Raw genomic sequence first — 17,336 nt, 5'->3', positions numbered from 1 at the left:
TACTTGGAATCCAATTTATTTGAACTCGTAAGACGAGGCATTGATTGACCCGCATCGTAATCCCACAAACTACAAATCTAATACAGGTACATAGGTACATACATCCATAATACACAACCTAACACCTTAACCGCTCGGAGCCAAGTTATGCCAATATGAGACAGCCAACCCCCAGACATATCCAAATCACATAAAACCATCACCAGGAATCAGCGGCCCTAGCCGAGATAGTCTCAGAAAGATCCTTTAGTCTAGCTATCAAAAGCAAGATTTTGTTCTAACCAGTCATTCCAGAAAGCAAAACACCGCCCAAAACAATTGCCACACAACTTTTTCCGACCCAGCCCGTATATATAGAACATAACAAAACAAAACTCCCCTTCTATCTATTCAACCCAGCCTCTACGACATGACCAGCGCTAGCAGAGCCATGCGGCAGTAAAGACCGTATCTCATCTACAATCAAAGTCAGCAACTCGTTCACATACGGTCAAGGGCTGGACACCCCTAAAGAAAAAAGAAAAGACTCACCTGTCTGAAATAAGCCGCGCGCTGGTCGAAGTCGACCTCCTCCGCGACCTCCTCGTTCCTCGGCAGCGGGTGCATCACTACCATGTTGGACTTGGCATGCTTGAGGGTGCCATAATCGATGCGGTACGAGCCCTTGACCGCCTCGTACTCCTCGGGGCTCTCGAACCGCTCCTTCTGCACGCGCGTGCAGTACAGGACATCGGTCCGCCCCAGGATCTCCGGCGTCAGCGCCTCCGACTCGCAGAGCAGCGCGCCCGTGTCAACGAGCTGCTGGCGGACCGCCGCAGGCAAAGCGAGCGTCTTGGGCGAGACGAGCTGCACCTTGACCTCGTAGTGCCGGAGCAGGTAGACCAGGGAGTGCACCGTCCGGCCGTGGAGAAGGTCGCCGACGAAGGTGATGGTGAGACCTTGCATGGTGCCGAGCTCCTCACGGATCGTGAAGAGGTCGAGGAAGGCCTGGGTCGGGTGCTCCTTGCTGCCGTTGCCGCCGTTGATCACCGGCACGGGGGAGTACTTCTTGGCGACGTCCACACACTTTTCATCAGGGTGGCGGAGAACGACTGCATCGCCGTAGCAGGCGAGGGTGCGGAGCGTGTCCTGGAGGGTCTCGCCCTTTTGGACGGACGAAGTTGACGTCGTGATGGCGATAGTCCGGCCGCCAAGGCGCTGCATGGCCGCATCGAACGAGGCCGACGTGCGCGTCGAGGGCTCGTAGAAGAGGGTGCACAGCAGACGACCACGGAGGATGTCGAGAACGCCTTCACGTTGCACGCCGAGACGCATTTCCTGGGCAATGTGGAAGAGTATACGCAAGTCGGAGCGCGTGTACTGCTTGACCGACAGAACGTGCGCCTTCTTGAACGACGACGGAGTAGAGAGCATTTCCTGCAGCGGCGAAACGGTGGGTTGCATGCTCAAGGGGAGAGCGAGGTCATCTACTCCATGTGCCCGAGCTAGGGGAACGAGAGGTCCCAGGCTTTCCGTGGCCTTTGGCCTGCCGTGCGCCGACCGGAGCTGACGGCGGTCATCAAGGATGGGCGACATGGGGTGGTGCACAGGCTTGACAGCAGGCGAAGAAATGGCGGCATTAGGAGGTATGGCCCCATGGGCAGACATGTCACTGCCCCTTGGCTGCGTGGGAACAATAGAACCATCAAGGCAGACGACCTGGTCCTGGAAGGTGACACGCTGGATAGTAGCCTTCAGGACCTTGCCCGCGAGGGGAGTCCAAGAACCGGTGGCTTCCAAGGTATACGGGCGGTCGATCTCGACCTCCAAGGCTGCGCCCAACTGGTCGTGGAGCTCGAAGATCTCCCTCGGGTTGTCGTGGAGCTTGGCCTTGACATCGCCGACAGTAAGCTTGCCCTCGGCGACCGAAGTCAAAAGAAGCGGCAGTGCATCGGCAATGCCGACGGCCACGTCCGCATCCTTCTTCAAGAAGTGAGCAAGCTGGTAGGGCAAGCTGCCGATAGAGAAGACATCGATCGTCTCCAAATGCTCCCAGAGGGCAGCCTGGTCCTCCGCCGTAGGCAGGAACTGGCACCCAGGGTAGTCTTTCCGCGATAGATGCAGCGAATAAATGCTGACATCGCAGGTGACCTTGAGGCCTTTCTCCTTGCTGAGGGCGATGAGCTTGATGTCGTCCTTGGTGGTTACCGCCGTGACGTGGATACGGCGGCTGTGCAGGCTAGCGAGTAGGAGAACGGATGCCAGATCCGTGGTCCGCGCGTCTGTGATGATCGGCTTGTGGGTAGGCCAGGCTTCAAAGTGCGCCTCCACTGCGGCAACCTTGCTAATGTTGTCCGAGAGGTGGTTGAACGGAATGAACAGGGAACCGACCTCACCGGCAGCGTGGCTGATTTGATGGGCGTTGTCTGACGTCGCCGCAATGGACAAGTTGAAGTCGCAGTACGCGCCGCGCTTGCTGTTTTGCTGGGCGACCTTCAGCGACTTGACGTCCGTGATCGAGCCCTCCTTGCCGACGGGCATGACCCGGATCATACTGAAACCAGCAGCGATAGAGGCCTGGGTCACACGCTGGAGGTCATCGCTGTCCCTGGAGACCAATCCTGGAACAAAAGCAGCGATGTTGATCAACCCAGGTAGCTGGATCGTGCGGTGGCTGGTCTGATAGTCGCGGACACCGATGTCGAGGTCGAAATGCCTGGCGAGGGCTTCAATCAGGATCTTGGCGTTCTTCACGTTGGTAACGAGCGGGACCTGATAATCGACAGCCATACGGCGGGTTTGGTATCCCTTGCTCATGTAGTTGGCCGGGCGCCTGTACTTGTTGTTGGAAGGCAGGTTGATGTACAAGTCAATCATGTTCTTGGCCAAATGTTGCGAAAGCGAGTACTCGGACTTTTGGTCCTCTCCCTTAGGAAGGACCTCGACGTACTGCACTTGCACGCCATGGGTGCCGAGGAAGTCTGCGGTTCCGGCTGTGGCAAACAATTTGTAGCCCATCTCCTGCAGCTTCTTGATTGAAGGCAACATCTCCTCCTTGTCCTTGTAGGAGCCGATGGAGAGGAGGATGTTGTTTTTGGGAATCTTAAAGCCTGTCGAGAGCAAGGCCTTGAGGTATGCCTCGTACTTATCGGCACCGAAGGACGCAACCTCACCGGTCGAAGCCATTTCGACACCAAGAACGGGGTCAGCGCCAGAAAGTCGCGAGAAGCTGAACTGGGGAACCTTGACACCCACGCAGTCCGGCGGGCATTGAATCTCGGGATACTCTTCGAACGGAATGTTCATGATTGCCTTGGTGGCCATCTCGATGAGATCAACGCCCATGACCTTGGAGACGAAGGGGAACGAGCGAGAGGCGCGAACGTTGCACTCAATCACCTTGATATCGTTGTCCTTGGCGATGAACTGAATGTTGAAGGGGCCCGTGACGTTGAGGGCATCGCCGATCTTGCGGGTCGCCTCCTCGATGCGCTGAATGGTTGTCTTGGACAAATCCTGTGGGGGGACGATGAGCGTGGCATCACCAGAGTGAACACCAGCGTTTTCAACGTGCTCCGAGATAAAGTGACCAACGACCTGGCCGTCCTTGGCTACGGCGTCCATCTCAATCTCCTTGGCATTCTCAATGTACTTGGTGATCACAACCGGATGTTCGCGTGAGACCTCAGCGGCTTGCTGTAGGTAGCTTTGCAAATCATGCTCCGAGTAGACCGTGTTCATCGCCGCACCAGAGAGAACGTACGACGGGCGCACTAATACCGGGTACGAGACCTTCTGGCAGAAGGCCCTTGCCTCCTCGAAGCTTGTCAACTCCTTCCAGGTCGGCTGGTCAACCCCGATGCGGTCAAGCATGCGAGAGAACTTGTACCGATTTTCAGCAGTGTCGATCATTTCGGGGGAAGTGCCCAGCACGTTGACGCCAGCACGCAGGAGCGGCAGCGCGATGTTGTTTGGTGTCTGGCCGCCCATGGCTCCGAGAACACCGCTGGCAGACTCAACCTCGTAGATATCCAACACCGTTTCAACGTTGATGTTCTCAAAATACAACTTGTCGGCCTCGTCGTAATCAGTCGACACGGTCTCGGGATTGTACTATTTGGGATGTTAGCACTGTTTCTATATGTTTCTTGTAAAGGGGTGGTGGGGGTTCTGTTTTTTTGAAAGGAAAGATGCGATCATGGTTCGTTGGGGTTTCAGGGACTTCGAATTCTCCCGGACAGAAAGGGTTTCGGGGTGCAACGAGACTTCTCGTCAATCTCGAAAAAAGCAAATGCATTCTCCTTGCCCTCATATTGTGCTGGGACACTGGAACGACACTTGTTTGGAGGGCCTGGACAGCATTCTGATGTTGTCGGCTTCGTTTCGACAGCTCGTCGCGGAAGGGTCGAAACTAGCGCGGAGGGGTCGACACCAGCGCGGCGGCGTGGCGTCTTGACAGCTGATGCCGGGCCATGTTGTACGGCGTATATCTGAAGGGGTTGAGGTGCTCTTGAGACTTCCGAATATGCTTGGCCGAGCAAAGGCTACTGCGGATCGTTTTGCCTGCGCTTCACAATCCCAAGTTCCGCGTTGTTGGCTCTCGATCGCCTGGTCCTCTCGTGGGCCGCCTCGATATAGTTCGCATAGCCTTCTGCCATGTTCTTGTGATGCCAGCTCGAATGCCCTCACGGTGAGTGATAAGGCGCTTTTCCTCCTTCACTTGAAGGAGGCGAACAGAATAAATTCAAAAGGTGTGTGGAGTGGGAATGAGGAGGGGTTCGTTTGCAGCCAAGGAAAAAAAGGAAACCTATACACTTACATTAACCATGATAGTCTTGCAGTTCGACTCGCGAAGGGTGCGGATTGCCCTCACGGAACACCAGTCGAACTCGACCGAAGAGCCGATGCGGTACACGCCCGAGCCAAGCACCATGACGCCGTTGTCGTCGAACGTGATGTCATGCTCGCTGGCGTTGTAGGTGAGGTAGAGGTAGTTGGTGTAGGCGGGGAACTCGGCGGCCACCGTGTCGATCTGCTTCACGAAGGGGGTGATGCCGGCCTCAAGACGCATGCCACGCACGGCGAGCTCGGTAGAGCCCCAGAACTTGGCAATCTGGCGATCACAGAAGCCCAGTTGCTTGGCCTGGAGGAGAATCCCGGGCCGGAGGCTGCCACCGGCAGCCTTGAAGTCCTTCATCTTGCTGGCGAAGTCGTTGAGGCCCTTGAGCCTGTCGAGGAACCACTTGTCAATCTTGGTCAACTCCCAAATTCTCTCGACAGAGTACCCGGCAGCCATGGCGTTTGCGATGGCGAAGAGGCGTTGGTCAGACGGTGTTTGGAGCTCATCGTCAATCGACATGAGCGCTGGTGTCTCGTTGAAGCCGAGGTTGTGGAAATCGATAGCGCGGATGGCCTTCTGGATGGCTTCCTCGAAGGTCCTACCGATGCTCATGACTTCGCCGACACTCTTCATGGACGAGCCGAGCTGGGTGGAGACACGGGTGAACTTCTTGAGATCCCAACGAGGCATCTTGACCACGACGTAGTCGAGAGAGGGCTCGAAGCAGGCACAGGTGACCTTGGTGACGCTGTTCTTGATTTCCTTCAGAGGGATGCCGAGACCCAACTTGGCCGCAATGAAGGCGAGAGGGTACCCCGTGGCCTTGGAAGCCAGGGCCGAAGACCGGGACAGTCTAGCATTGACCTCAATGATGCAATACTCCTTGGAGAAGGGGTTAAGCGCGTATTGAATGTTGCACTCGCCGACCACTCCGAGATGGCGGATGACGTTGACGGCCGTCGTCCGGAGCATATTGTAGTCTTCGTCCGAGAGCGTCTGAGAAGGAGCGACGACGATCGAATCGCCAGTGTGGATGCCGAGAGGATCAAAATTCTCCATGTTGCACACCGTAATGCAGTTGTCCTGGCAATCTCTGACGACTTCGTACTCGATCTCCTTCCAGCCCTTCATACTACGCTCGATCAGCACCTGAGGGCTGGCAGCGAAGGCCTTGTTGCAGAGATCAAGGAGTTCGGCGTCGTTGTTGGCGAAACCGCTGCCGAGACCACCGAGGGCATATGCGGCGCGGACAATGACCGGAAAGCCAATGTCCTTGACAACCCTCATAGCTTCCTCGACATTGTTGGCGGAGGCAGACTTGGCGCATTTCTCACCAATAGAGTCCATGCTCCGGGCGAACAGCTCACGGTCTTCAGTCGTGATGATGGTATCGATGGGCGTTCCCAAGACTTTGACGCCGAGCGCCTCGAACTCATCCTTGAGCTGGATACCAACCGACAGAGCGGTCTGGCCACCAAATGTGCAGTAGATGGCATCGGGCTTCTCGTAAAGGATGACCTTGCGAACAAACTCGGCATTGACGGGCAGGAAGTAGACCTTGTCGGCGAGGCCCTTGGAGGTTTGGATGGTTGCAATGTTGGGGTTGATGAGGACGGTATAAATGCCTTCCTCCTTTAGAGCCTTGATCGCCTGACTACCAGAGTAGTCGAATTCACCGGCCTGACCAATGCTCAGACCACCACTGCCGAGCACAAGGACCTTCTTGACGGAGACGCGAGGGTGGAGCCTGTTGTTCTCCTCGACGGTGCCGCCGGGGAATTGGACGCCCTTCTGCAGCAGGCTGCTGTCAGCGGCGCAGTCCGAGACGGCCTGGATAAAGACGTCGAACAGGAACTCGGTGTCCCTAGGGCCGGGGGTGCTTTCAGGGTGGAACTGCACGCTGAAGTGCGGCCGGTCAAGATGCATTACACCCTCGTTACTGCCGTCGTTGGCATTGACAAACAGCTCCTGCCAGCCGGTGGGAAGAGTGGCGGCATCGACAGCGTAGCCGTGGTTCTGAGAGGTGATGTGGCACTTGCCAGTTACCAAGCTGGTGCAGGGGATGTTGTGCCCGCGGTTACCAAACTTGAGCTTGGTGGTTTTGGCTCCAGCGGCCCGGGCAAGCAGCTGATGACCCAAGCAGATGCCAAAGATGGGGGTACGGTTTTCCTCGAGGGCGGCGGCGATGCGCTTGACTGTGGCGTCCAAAATCGCCGGGTCACCGGGACCGTTGGAAACAAACAAGCCGTCGTAGGTCTCGCTGCGGAAGTCATAGTCCCAAGGACAAACTAGGACTTCCACACCACGCTTGAGGAAGCATCTGAGCTGGTTGTATTTCATACCAACATCGAGACAAAGAATGCGGAGCGGGCGGCCCGAGGAGTGCTTCAGGGCGTCGGCCTCGGACGGTCGGTACAGCTTGGGCGCCTTGATAGAGACTAGCAAGGCGTTAGCTTTGTATGTTCACCTGGGATCCCGTTGCAGCCCCAACTCACCCTCTGCTACGAGGTTCTTCTCGTTGGGGTTGACCCAGTCCACGAACTCGAAACGGGGCCTCCAGTCGCCCATTACGCCCGGGAGTTTGAGCCCGTCAACGTCGCCATTGGCCCCATTGGCCAGGTCCTGCTTCTCTTGAAGCATGCGACCAAGCATGCTTCCTTCCTCTCGGATGCGCTTTGTCAGGGCGCGGGTGTCGACGCCGTACATGGCGGGGATGCCCTGCTCCTTGAGCCATGTCCCGAGGGATGAGTTCGCGAGGTAGTGAGAGAAGTCTTCTCCCGCGTATGTGGCCGTGACTAAACCGGCAACGTGGATTTGAGACGACTCGAAGTGCGCGGGGAGGCTGCCGAGGAGCTCGTCGAGGGCTTCCCTCGGGGGGACGCCATAGTTACCGACCAGGGGAAAGGTGATGACGAGGATCTGGCCGCGGTAGGAGGGGTCCGTGATGGATTCGGGATACCCCACCAAACCCGTCTGGAAGACCAGCTCACCAGAAATGCTCTTAGGCGCACCGAAGCTGTAGCCCTGGTAGACAGCGCCGTCTTCGAGCTCAAGGGCGACCAGTCCTTGGGTCTCGGCGCTGGTGATGCGCGCCGTGGCGGGGCGGAAGAGCGTGGTAGCCATTGCGAGTTTTGTGACTCGAAGAAAAGGGAGGCAAAACCCGGGAAGGAAAGAAGAGAGTAATGGGAAAAAGTATGTGGGTGGTTAAAAAAAAAAAAAAAAAAAAAGGGTGGACGAGTCCTCAAGGATGGGGATCGGGGAGGTCGCGTGTGGTGGGGGACCGAGAATGTGACGGAGCGGAACTAGAGTCGCTGGACCTCGAAGTTCAGGATCTCGTAACGGTGCTGCCGCAGCAATTGGCTAGAAAGAATGCCAAAGGAGAGGTTTGTTTCACCCGTGAATTGTCATGATCCAGCTTCGCCAGCCCTTCTGCATAAAAAGGAGAGGAACAGGAGCAGAGGGAGGCAAAAAGGTTGGGTGTTGAAGAAATTTGTATCTTCTCCAAGTGCCCCGCTACACGGCAAAACGATACCTCCCCACCAAACTTTTTTGCAAGGCGGTGATGGCTTAGCGGGGTTCCCAGCGGCCGATGAAAGGTGGGAGGGTCGCAACTTTTTCTGTGATTGTCCAATCAAAGCAGCAGGACACACTTTGGCGGGGTTGTTGTCGTGGGGTTCTCGACCATGTTCGACCTGTTGAGCAAGGTTCATGCTGCAACCGAGACTGATTTTTGTGACCGCCTGAGATCGGATTTTTCAGGTGCATCTTGCAGCCTCCTACATCGGCATTTGGTGTTTTCGAGATGGCCTTTTGATACAGCCTCACTTCCACCTTCCCACAACAATCGGAACACGAGCTATCCTGAAAAAAATAGCTTTTCTGAATCGAATGAATCCAATATCGATGAAAACGTAGAAATAAATAAACAAGTGGAAAAAGCTTCAGCTCTCTAGCTTAGCTTGTTCGATCCAACTTGGACTCGAACGCGGAATCTTGCAGTTGTTGAAGTTGTCGATGTTGACGCTCCCCCGTTGAGCCAGCGGGCCTCGCTGACCTTATTGAATTAAAGGTGTGGGGGCTCATAGCTAAAAGCTTGATGCTGCACCAAAGGAGCGTGGGTGCGGGCCGAAAATGGGTCTTCAAACTCGGCAGGGACATGGGCGGCGGATGAAGCATCTCCATCCCCCATCCTCCAGGTTTGCGAGATCTGGAATGCAAGATAGGTGTGCCTAACAAGTAGCCCTGCCAGATATTGAACCGCACTTTGGTGCTTTGTAAAGCTAGATACCGTTCTCTATAAGTGAATATAACGAATAGTTATCGTCGAGCGATGATCTAGGAACCGACATGAATGAGTCTCATTTGTTACCTGGTACCTACCTGATTTGACACTGTGCTAGGTACGGATCATTTGAAGCTGTGGTTTGCATCGCTCCTTCTCGTCCAGTTGTGTCCTCGACAATTCACAGCAGGCACCCCATCGTTTTTCGCCCATCATCAAATTTAGAAATAATCTTCGGGCTCATCTTCATGTTTGCATCACAAAATCTACAGCCACCATAAGCGCACTGTCCATGGAGGAAAACATCCGGTCGTCTTCGCTAATGCACGGCATGGGCCACGCGGGTTTCCTCTTTCTCCATCCCATTGCTACCCTGCCATCGCATCTTTGGACGAGACATGGGACGGCGAGGATTACGCTACCGATTCGTCTGTGCGGCGTGGGGGACAAACATCATCAAGACATTCTGTTTGATCTCTCGAGCCCAGTTCTTCGGTTTTTGAGACAGAACGGTTTCATCGTCTCAGATCTGACTTGCATCATCCTAGTCGTGTATTATGTACGGGATCATCAGAAGACATGATGGCGTTTTCTTGCTTGGCAGCAGCTCATCCAAGATCTGGGGCTTCCACATCAATCAATCTAATGCTCCCGTTCTCAGGTATTCGATTCGGGCCCTTTCGCCGATTCTCCCCGCTTCTCGTTTAATATGTTTCAAGTCTGCTTTATTCACATCTGTGCTCCTCCGTTCTCTTCGCCCGATGGAGATAGGAGAGGATCGACAAACCAGGAGGATGGCACTGGGTGGACAGCTTCGATTCGAATGGAGGGTCGGCATGTGGGATGATAGGCGACAGCTGCTGCATATCGCCAAATGCAACCCACAGCAGTGTAACCTACCCTGAAAGACCCTGCGCTTTCACCGTCCACCGTCCACCGAAAGTGCGGTCATGCGTTCATCACGATACTTAGAGAGGGGCACCATGGCGGTATCGGTCGATCCGAGTTGGGCAAGCGTGGTCTCGACAGGAGCGGCATGTGGGAGATGGGAGATGGGAGAAAGGAGGCAGGTCGCCCGCTTGCATCGCGACATGCCGCGTTCCGTCCAACGACGCTATTCCTGCAATGGAGTGGACTTGGTCGCCATCCTAGCAAGGCAGCCTCCTCGCCGTCCTTCTTGGCGGCACCCACTTTGACGGGCTTGACCCCGCGATTCGCTGCTGCGCGCATGCAACAGCCGCCGCTTCACGTTCCCCTATTCGCCAACAGGCCACCAAGTCAAAGTGTCTAGGTCTGGCGGTGTAGCCTGAATGATGGGAGGGAGGTGGAGGAGGAGGAGGATGGGGCCCGAAAAACCCAAGAGATCTTTCCTCCCTCCTGGTCGAGTCTCTTCCATGATTTTAAAGTTGGCAGCAGCGTGGGAGGGTGTCGGCGTGTTTTAGCGCTGTGCAGGGATTCCCCAGCTGACCCTCCTCACCTTCATCCTCCCGAGGAACCACCCCCGGCCCATATCAGGCGATCGGTCGACAGATACGGCGGGCCCCCTTATTAGCCCCGTCCCACCACCCACGCTCGCTCCATCCTATCCTTCCTGGCTACTGCCAGTCGCGCTCCACGCGCCTCATTATCTTCTCTTTGGGAGGGTTTTCTGCATACTTGGAGGGAAGGAGAAAAAGGTAATATGCCTTATTAGGCCATCAATTGTTTCACTCCAAGGCAGTTGTTACATCGTGGGGCGTTTGTTTTCTTCGGCTTCGACTGTGTAAGCGGAAATCGGGATCAGGACGACGGTACGCGTTGGAAGACCACCAGGGCAACCATTGACGACCCAGCACATACCCCGACCGCAGCCCTTCATATTCGACAATTTCCATGGCGTTCATTCGCCGCTGCTAGCACGCCGGGGCACCCCCAACCCGATCAGAGGATGTTGTCTGCCCTACTCCGACCCTTCAAGGGTATCACCTCCCAAGTCGGGGGTTCCACGGACCCCGAACAAGACTTTGCATCCCGCCCTTCTGTCGCCGAATACCGCAGTCACCTTCATGCCACCGCCGACTTCACCGAGGCCGACGACGACGATGAGGAGGAATCCAACGATGGTGACCGGTCCCGCTACCCGGCCGAGGGACGCCCGGTGGAGGACGAGGACGGCCCGGCTCGGCCTACCGGGCTCTTGCCCCTCTTCACCGCCAACCAGCTAGGTGGGAATCCCCCGTTGCTTGTGGTTAAGTCGAGTTGCTGACGCCTGGGCTCTCCAGATACGCTCCCGATATACAGCATGACCCACGCGATCCGCATCATTGTTCAAACGAGGACCGAAACCACGCTGAGCTGGGAACAGCTCAGGTCCCCGCAGGTGTCGCAGTTTCTCGTCAAGCCTATGCTACAGCAGATTCGTACACAACACTTTTGTCGAGGCACCCTCTACGCTCTGTTAGCAAACTGTCTCCAGTTTGAGAAGGAGGGCCAGTTGTACCCTGGGAACGCCGGCACAAGTGCCACCCGGGCGAAGGTGTGCGAGCTTCTGGCCGTCAAGCTGCTCAAGGAGTACACGACTCGGGAGCTTATCGATGCTCTCTGTTACGACTTCTACCCCCTGCAAGGCATCCCAGGTTCGCAAACACCCCTCGCGTCAGGCGGGAGACCAAAGCCGGCTACTCTCCGGACCTCAGCCATCGAGGTCGCCATCCGAGCCTCCGCCAAGCAGTTCCTTTCCCACCCCTTGGTGACGCAGCAACTCGAAGCCATCTGGAACGGCGCCATTAGCTTCTCTTCCCCCAGAGAGGAGCCCCAGCACCAGAGCTCTGTGCCGAGTGCGACAGGGAGCAACCAGTCGCGGCGCCAAAGCACTGTTCGTACCCCGTTACTGGGTGATCAGCGAGCTAAAGAGGAGCCTGTCCGGTCTCAGTCATTCGCCGCTGGCCGGCGGCCTGTAACCTTATACAACCCAAGGACTGCTTCTATTTTTAGGCTCTCCCGGCTTCGTGTGCCCCGCTACCGGCGACTGTTCTCAACCTGCTCTCTCATGATCTTGATATCTCTATTCCTCGCCGTGTTGAGCCAGAGATCGAGCAAGATCACCAGCCTAGAGCTGCTTTTCTGGTTCTGGAGTGCCGGTTTCATGCTCGACGAGCTCGTTGGGTTCAACGAAGAAGGCTTTTCGTTTTACGCTATGAGCTTCTGGAACATCTTCGACCTTGGCATCTTGCTCCTGCTGATCGTTTACTACTGCATGCGCATATACGGCGTGTTTCTTCTTGATCCTCACCAGTGGAATCAAAACGCCTACGATGTCCTCGCTGTGAACGCCATCCTTTTGCTTCCGAGGATATTCGGCGTGCTCGACCACTATCGCAACTTCTCCAGGCTCCTGATATCGCTCCGGCTTCTCGCGGTAGACCTGGCTGCAGTATTCATGCTCGTACTCATCGGCTTTAGCGGCTTCTTTGTCTTCTTTGCGTTCTCCAAAAACCAAGATGACCCTCCAGCGGTAGCCTACAAGATGTTTCAAGTGCTCATGGGATTCACCCCATCTGCATGGGAGTTGTACGTATATCCCGCGAACGAATGCAACATCGGAAACTGACCGAGATTCCCAGGTGGCCATCCTACAGCTGGATGGGCAAGTTGCTGATGGGGTTGTTTCTTGTTATCAGCCACTTCATGATCATGTAAGTGGCAGCCAATAGTGCCCTCCCTCACAGCAGAGTGGCTAACCCTTCTCAGAACTCTTTTCATCACCGTCTTGGCCAACTCGTTCATGTCCATCGCGTCCAGAGCGAGCGAAGAGTACCAGTAGGTTTCACAGTACAGTCATCATCATTCCGTTACTGACAACATACAGCTTCAATTTTGCTATCAATACTATTTCGATGGCGAAGAATGATGCGCTTTTCTCCTACGTAGCCCCCGGCAACATTTTCGCTTGGGCTCTCATGCCGCTACGATATTGCATGAGTATGGAGCAGTATGTGCGGTTCAACCGCGCCGTGATCAAAATCACCCACTTCCCGCTACTCCTCTGCATATTCTGTTACGAGAAACTCTTCCTCGCGCCCGAAATGTACGAGGCAACGGATCTTGTTGATAGACCGCGCGGCCGTCCGCATGCGTTCTCGGACCCCGGCGTCTTCAGCCCCAGCGCCCGAGTTCGCGAGGAATCGGTGGTTGGCTATCAAAAGGATCAGGCGCTGGAAGAAGTGTTTCGGCGTGTCCCGGATATGAGGACGCAAAGGCGGACCGAGCGACGGAAGACACAAACGGAAATCCGGAGCTGGATGGACCAGTATGAAGGGGGGTTCAACTCGCCGCAGAACTACTCGACTATCGACAGCAGGATGGGCAGTGACTGGCTGAGAAGGCTCAGCATGAACCGAGAGCGGCCGTCAAGGTTCCCAAAGCACTACTCGGACATCAGGTCAACGGCGAGCGACCCTGCCGATTTCATCTTGGATGCTCCCTACCCAATGGCTCCCGCCGTCTACGACGACGGTATTGCCCGGCGGGATTACGCTTTCGAGGTGAAGGAAAATACGGACGCGGATGGGGACGACGAGTTGGTCACCAATGACGAGGACGAGGGAGATGACATGACTAACGCCATGGACGATCTCGGCCCGGTAAGGGAGGATGTCATCGACGAGGACTACTTTACAACTCCGGTTGCGGCCAGGTTCGCGGCTGCTGAGTTGCCCGTCGATTCCCCCCGCCCGACAACCTCCCGCCGGGTACCGCTCCACACGCGAACACTGTCGACCAACACGATCCTCTATGCGCCCGAGGACTCCCAGCCGTACAGCTCCTCCTCAGCCTCGGCCCGGCCCTTCTCCCGCCCTCTCAGCACGCGCCACACACCCATCGCAACCCCCCTAACGCCAGGCGCCGGCCGCCGCTCTCCACGCCGCGCCCTCTACCTCTCCTCTCGCCCGCGCTCCATGATCCAGCCATCGACGGCACCTCACCGCAGCACCGGGGGCCTGACGCTGGACATCCCCAACACCGGATCCGGCAACGGCCTGCCCCCAGCCCGCCGGCGTTCCCTCGCGGACCTACTCATGACGCCCACCGCGGGCGTCAACAACAACGATACTCCCACCAGGGACAGAGACAGGGACAGGGAGAGGGACGCGCTCAGCCAAGACGACGCCCGCAGCAACAGCACCGACGTCGACCGGCAGATGCTCGCGCGCATGCAGTCCCTCGAGGCGAGCCTCGGCCATATGGTGCGCGAGATGCGCACCCTGACGGGAGCCCCAGGTGGTGGCGGCGGTGGTGGTGGTGGTGGTGGCAGGCGCCGCAAGTCAGTCCCGGGTTTGGCTGCCGCGTGGAACTCGGATGAGGGGGTTGTCGCTGCGGGCGCTGGTAACCCGCGCTCGTCGTGGGGGCGCCATCACGCCCAGCAGCAGTACCAGCATTATCAGCAGCATCAGCAGCAGCTGTATCAACAACATCAGCACCAGCAGTATGTGGACAGGGGGCGGGTGGTGGTGGGGTCGGATCCGAGTTCGGTTTCGGGGCCGGCGCTGATCGAGGTTGCTGCTGGGCGGGAGAGGGATGTGGAGAGAGATAGGGAGAGGGAGAGGGAGAGGTTGGTGTTGGCTGGGGGAGGGAGTAGACGGATTCGGGCTGCTGGTGGTGGGACTGGTGGGTTTGCTGCGACTACCCCCACGCTGCGAAAGTCTGCAACGGCGACACCCGGTAGGAGGGCTGGTATTTGGCGGAGTCCGAAAAATGAGGGACCGGGCACTGCTGGGTTGGGGATCAAGGGCGCGGTGGGGGGGAAGGAGAAGGAGAAGGAAAAGGGCAAGGGGAGGGAAAGGGAGAGGGCGGGCGCCAGTCCCCGCACGGAGCTGGGACTGTCGCCGCCGGTTCGGGATGATGAGGAGGAGGTTTCCACGAAGGGGTTGTCGTTTTAGGGGTTGGCGGTGCTGGGGGTGGGGAAGCGAGGAAGCGGGTTTTTGATGTCATGACGGCGTTATGCAGCATGGTTGGTCTCATCTTTTTTTTTTCTGGCATGGTGCGGGTTGGGTTGCATTGGGCGGCGTTTTGTGCATTTACTGGCCTCCCTGCTCCATGTGTGCGGATGGCGAGCGGTTGGTGCTGGTGGCATTTTGTTATACGATAGCACGTATCTCATGGATGGGTGGTATGATGTGTGATGGGCATGGTGGGCAGCGAGTCTCCCCGTCTGTGGCGGGGCTGGTCGCAGGTTCACGTTAAAAAATGCGTAATGCTGAGCTTTTGCTGGCTTGCTTTTTCATGTGGTTTAATGCTTGACATGGTGCTAAATATGGTGCTTGATACGGGTGCATCGTTTGCGATGTTGTGTTTCGATGCGCATGTGATAGGTAGCCTTGGCCAGATGCCTGCCTGCCTACCTAGGTAGGTTGTCCGATCTTTGCGCAAAGCAAAATAAAGATGATACTTAGTATACTGATACACTCTCATTGTAGCCATTCAGCATAATCCAACCCGCTCCCCGTCATCCTTGGTATGTAGTCCTATGCACCTTGCCATGACCATGATTCTAAATGGATGAATACACCCGTGAAAACAGACCACAAATCCAACACCCATGATGCTATCGGCCCCCCACACAAAAATAACCCCCCAGAAACATCCCACAACCCAACTCACGTGCCCTCATAAGAACTAGTTCATAACCCCCCGCCGCTGCGCTCAACGCTGACGTAGAGGTTCCCGGGGATGCTCTTCTGGCGCAGCTCGTTCTCGCGGAAGGAGCGCGCGACGTGGCGAAAGCCAAAGCAGACGCCGGCGATGGCGATGCCGGCAGCCGTTAGGCGTGGGTGGCGGCTGTGTTTGGGGTGTTAGTGCGTGTTCTTTTAGGACGGCTTCTTTCATTCTATTCTTTAAAGGGTAGGCGTGGAGGTTTGCGGGCGGTGGATGGAGGTGGTGAGGGTGGTGAAGGTGGTGGTGATGGAGTTGCCTTGGAGGCACGCAAGACCTGGCTGCAGAGGAAAGAGGCACCTACGCAAAGACACGGAGAGGGGAGGACGCTGGTGAAGGCGTCGGAGTCGGACGAGATGAGTTTGAGTTCGCCATTGTATCGTCGTAGTAACTTTTTCGTGTGGTTTTCAGGTGATAGATGTTTTTTTTTTTTTTTTTTGAAGGGTTTGTAGTTGTAGGAAAGTGAAAAGTTGAGGTCAGGTAGACAGATGTCGTCGGGTTTACATAGCGGTGAAAGATGCCCGCTCGGATGCGTTACCTAAGGCAATTTCTTCTTGGCGCCTAGCTGACAAACGACAGATAAATACCTAGGTAGTCAGGTCTAAGCAGAAGCTTAGGTGTTATATGTGTCTGCAAACAAACGGTCGTGGTCGCGTGACAGGACACAGCGCTACGTCAAGCGCCTTCGGTGAAGCGGTGCTAACAGCCCGCCACGATATGTGTTGCAGGGATGTTGCCCCAGGCCAAGCCGGCTCCATAAATCTCGCTTGACGGTGGGCCGGTCAGGGCCGAGAACGTGCTGAAAGCTTGGACCATTGAGCTTAGGTTGTGCAGCAGTCATGCCAAGTCCATCAACAGGTAGCAAGGCGAGCTTGGCGGTGGGTTAGACTCGGCTTTTCGAGAGTCCATTCCATCAAGGCTGCGCGTCCTCAGTTCTCTTCCATAGTTCTCATGACGAATTCCACACTTTAACCCGCAATAGGGGGAAGATGACTAGGTAAGGTAAGGTAGTTTCCATCCGAAGGCAGCATCTGAATCTTGCCTTGATCTCCACGCCGCGTTCAAGGCAGGGGCAGCCCGATTGGCTTGTTCAATTAAATACCGGTTCTGACATCGGACGGTTTCTCTTTTGCACTTCCAGCAGGTACCCTCGACTGGGTGACGCGGCATGGCCATTGGAAAGAGCAGCCCGTCCTCATTAGGCATCACTGGAGCCAGCTTGAGGTTTTTATGGTTGCAGCTGATTTTGATTCGACATCCGCGATGATCATTCGAAGAAAAAAGAGGTGCTCAGTAAGAGCATCTTGGCCCCGGGTAATTCGACTCTCTCGCGAATACCTAAATGCTACGACGATTTTATAGGTATGCAATTGATATGGTATAGATTTACACTTACCACAGTACCTAGGTTACTCAGTTACCAGCGGCATATGACAAACAGTGTGACAGCTGCGTCACCTTTCTTTATGGCCACTGATTGGATCTGCAACCTCAATAACTCTCGGGGCTCTTCGCAGTTGGGCAGTTGGACCGGCAACTCGGTGG

General features: G+C 56.1%; 3 protein-coding genes across 3 annotated transcripts; 1 reads left to right on the top strand and 2 right to left on the bottom strand.

The window, feature by feature from the left end:
- Window positions 1-2: 2 nt before the first annotated feature.
- On the bottom strand, window positions 3-8,364 carry F5144DRAFT_572138 (uncharacterized protein). Its single transcript, XM_066788871.1, has 4 exons — window positions 7,315-8,364; window positions 4,799-7,257; window positions 532-4,092; window positions 3-456 (listed from the first exon to the last, which is right to left on the bottom strand). Exons 1-4 carry the CDS (start codon window positions 7,940-7,942, stop codon window positions 403-405), a joined length of 6,702 nt encoding a protein of 2,233 aa, XP_066642910.1. The 5' UTR covers window positions 7,943-8,364; the 3' UTR covers window positions 3-402.
- A 2,247-nt stretch (window positions 8,365-10,611) lies between these two features.
- Window positions 10,612-15,140, top strand: F5144DRAFT_231346 (uncharacterized protein). The gene is made up of 5 exons (XM_066783232.1): window positions 10,612-11,305; window positions 11,363-12,650; window positions 12,704-12,775; window positions 12,831-12,899; window positions 12,949-15,140. Exons 1-5 carry the CDS (start codon window positions 11,029-11,031, stop codon window positions 15,017-15,019), a joined length of 3,777 nt encoding a protein of 1,258 aa, XP_066642909.1. The 5' UTR covers window positions 10,612-11,028; the 3' UTR covers window positions 15,020-15,140.
- A 620-nt stretch (window positions 15,141-15,760) lies between these two features.
- Window positions 15,761-16,575, bottom strand: F5144DRAFT_572130 (uncharacterized protein; the record flags this gene model as incomplete). The annotated part of the gene is made up of 3 exons (XM_066788870.1): window positions 16,213-16,575; window positions 16,096-16,166; window positions 15,761-15,917 (listed from the first exon to the last, which is right to left on the bottom strand). Exons 2-3 carry the CDS (start codon window positions 16,164-16,166, stop codon window positions 15,761-15,763), a joined length of 228 nt encoding a protein of 75 aa, XP_066642908.1. The 5' UTR covers window positions 16,213-16,575.
- Between the last annotated feature and the right edge of the window lie 761 nt (window positions 16,576-17,336).

This window comes from Chaetomium tenue (assembly GCF_020726465.1).
Source record: "Chaetomium tenue strain MPI-SDFR-AT-0079 chromosome Unknown F5144scaffold_4, whole genome shotgun sequence".
In the NCBI taxonomy this organism is placed as follows: Eukaryota; Fungi; Ascomycota; class Sordariomycetes; order Sordariales; family Chaetomiaceae; genus Chaetomium; species Chaetomium tenue.
Note: the sequence above shows the minus strand (reverse complement) of the source record. Positions and strands in the feature narration are given on the sequence as shown.

What these genes read in the sequence shown, in the direction of transcription:
- F5144DRAFT_231346 (XM_066783232.1), top strand. Translation starts at nt 11,029, where the DNA reads ATGTTGTCTGCCCTACTCCGACCCTTCAAGGGTATCACCTCCCAAGTC. An exon ending in CTTCACCGCCAACCAGCTAG is followed by an intron (nt 11,306 to 11,362) that starts GTGGGAATCCCC and finishes TGGGCTCTCCAG; the next exon opens with ATACGCTCCCGATATACAGC. An exon ending in ACCCCATCTGCATGGGAGTT is followed by an intron (nt 12,651 to 12,703) that starts GTACGTATATCC and finishes CGAGATTCCCAG; the next exon opens with GTGGCCATCCTACAGCTGGA.
- F5144DRAFT_572138 (XM_066788871.1), bottom strand. Translation starts at nt 7,942, where the DNA reads ATGGCTACCACGCTCTTCCGCCCCGCCACGGCGCGCATCACCAGCGCC. An exon ending in GAAGAACCTCGTAGCAGAGG is followed by an intron (nt 7,258 to 7,314) that starts GTGAGTTGGGGC and finishes ACGCCTTGCTAG; the next exon opens with TCTCTATCAAGGCGCCCAAG. An exon ending in GCGCGGCTTATTTCAGACAG is followed by an intron (nt 457 to 531) that starts GTGAGTCTTTTC and finishes CTTTGATTGTAG; the next exon opens with ATGAGATACGGTCTTTACTG.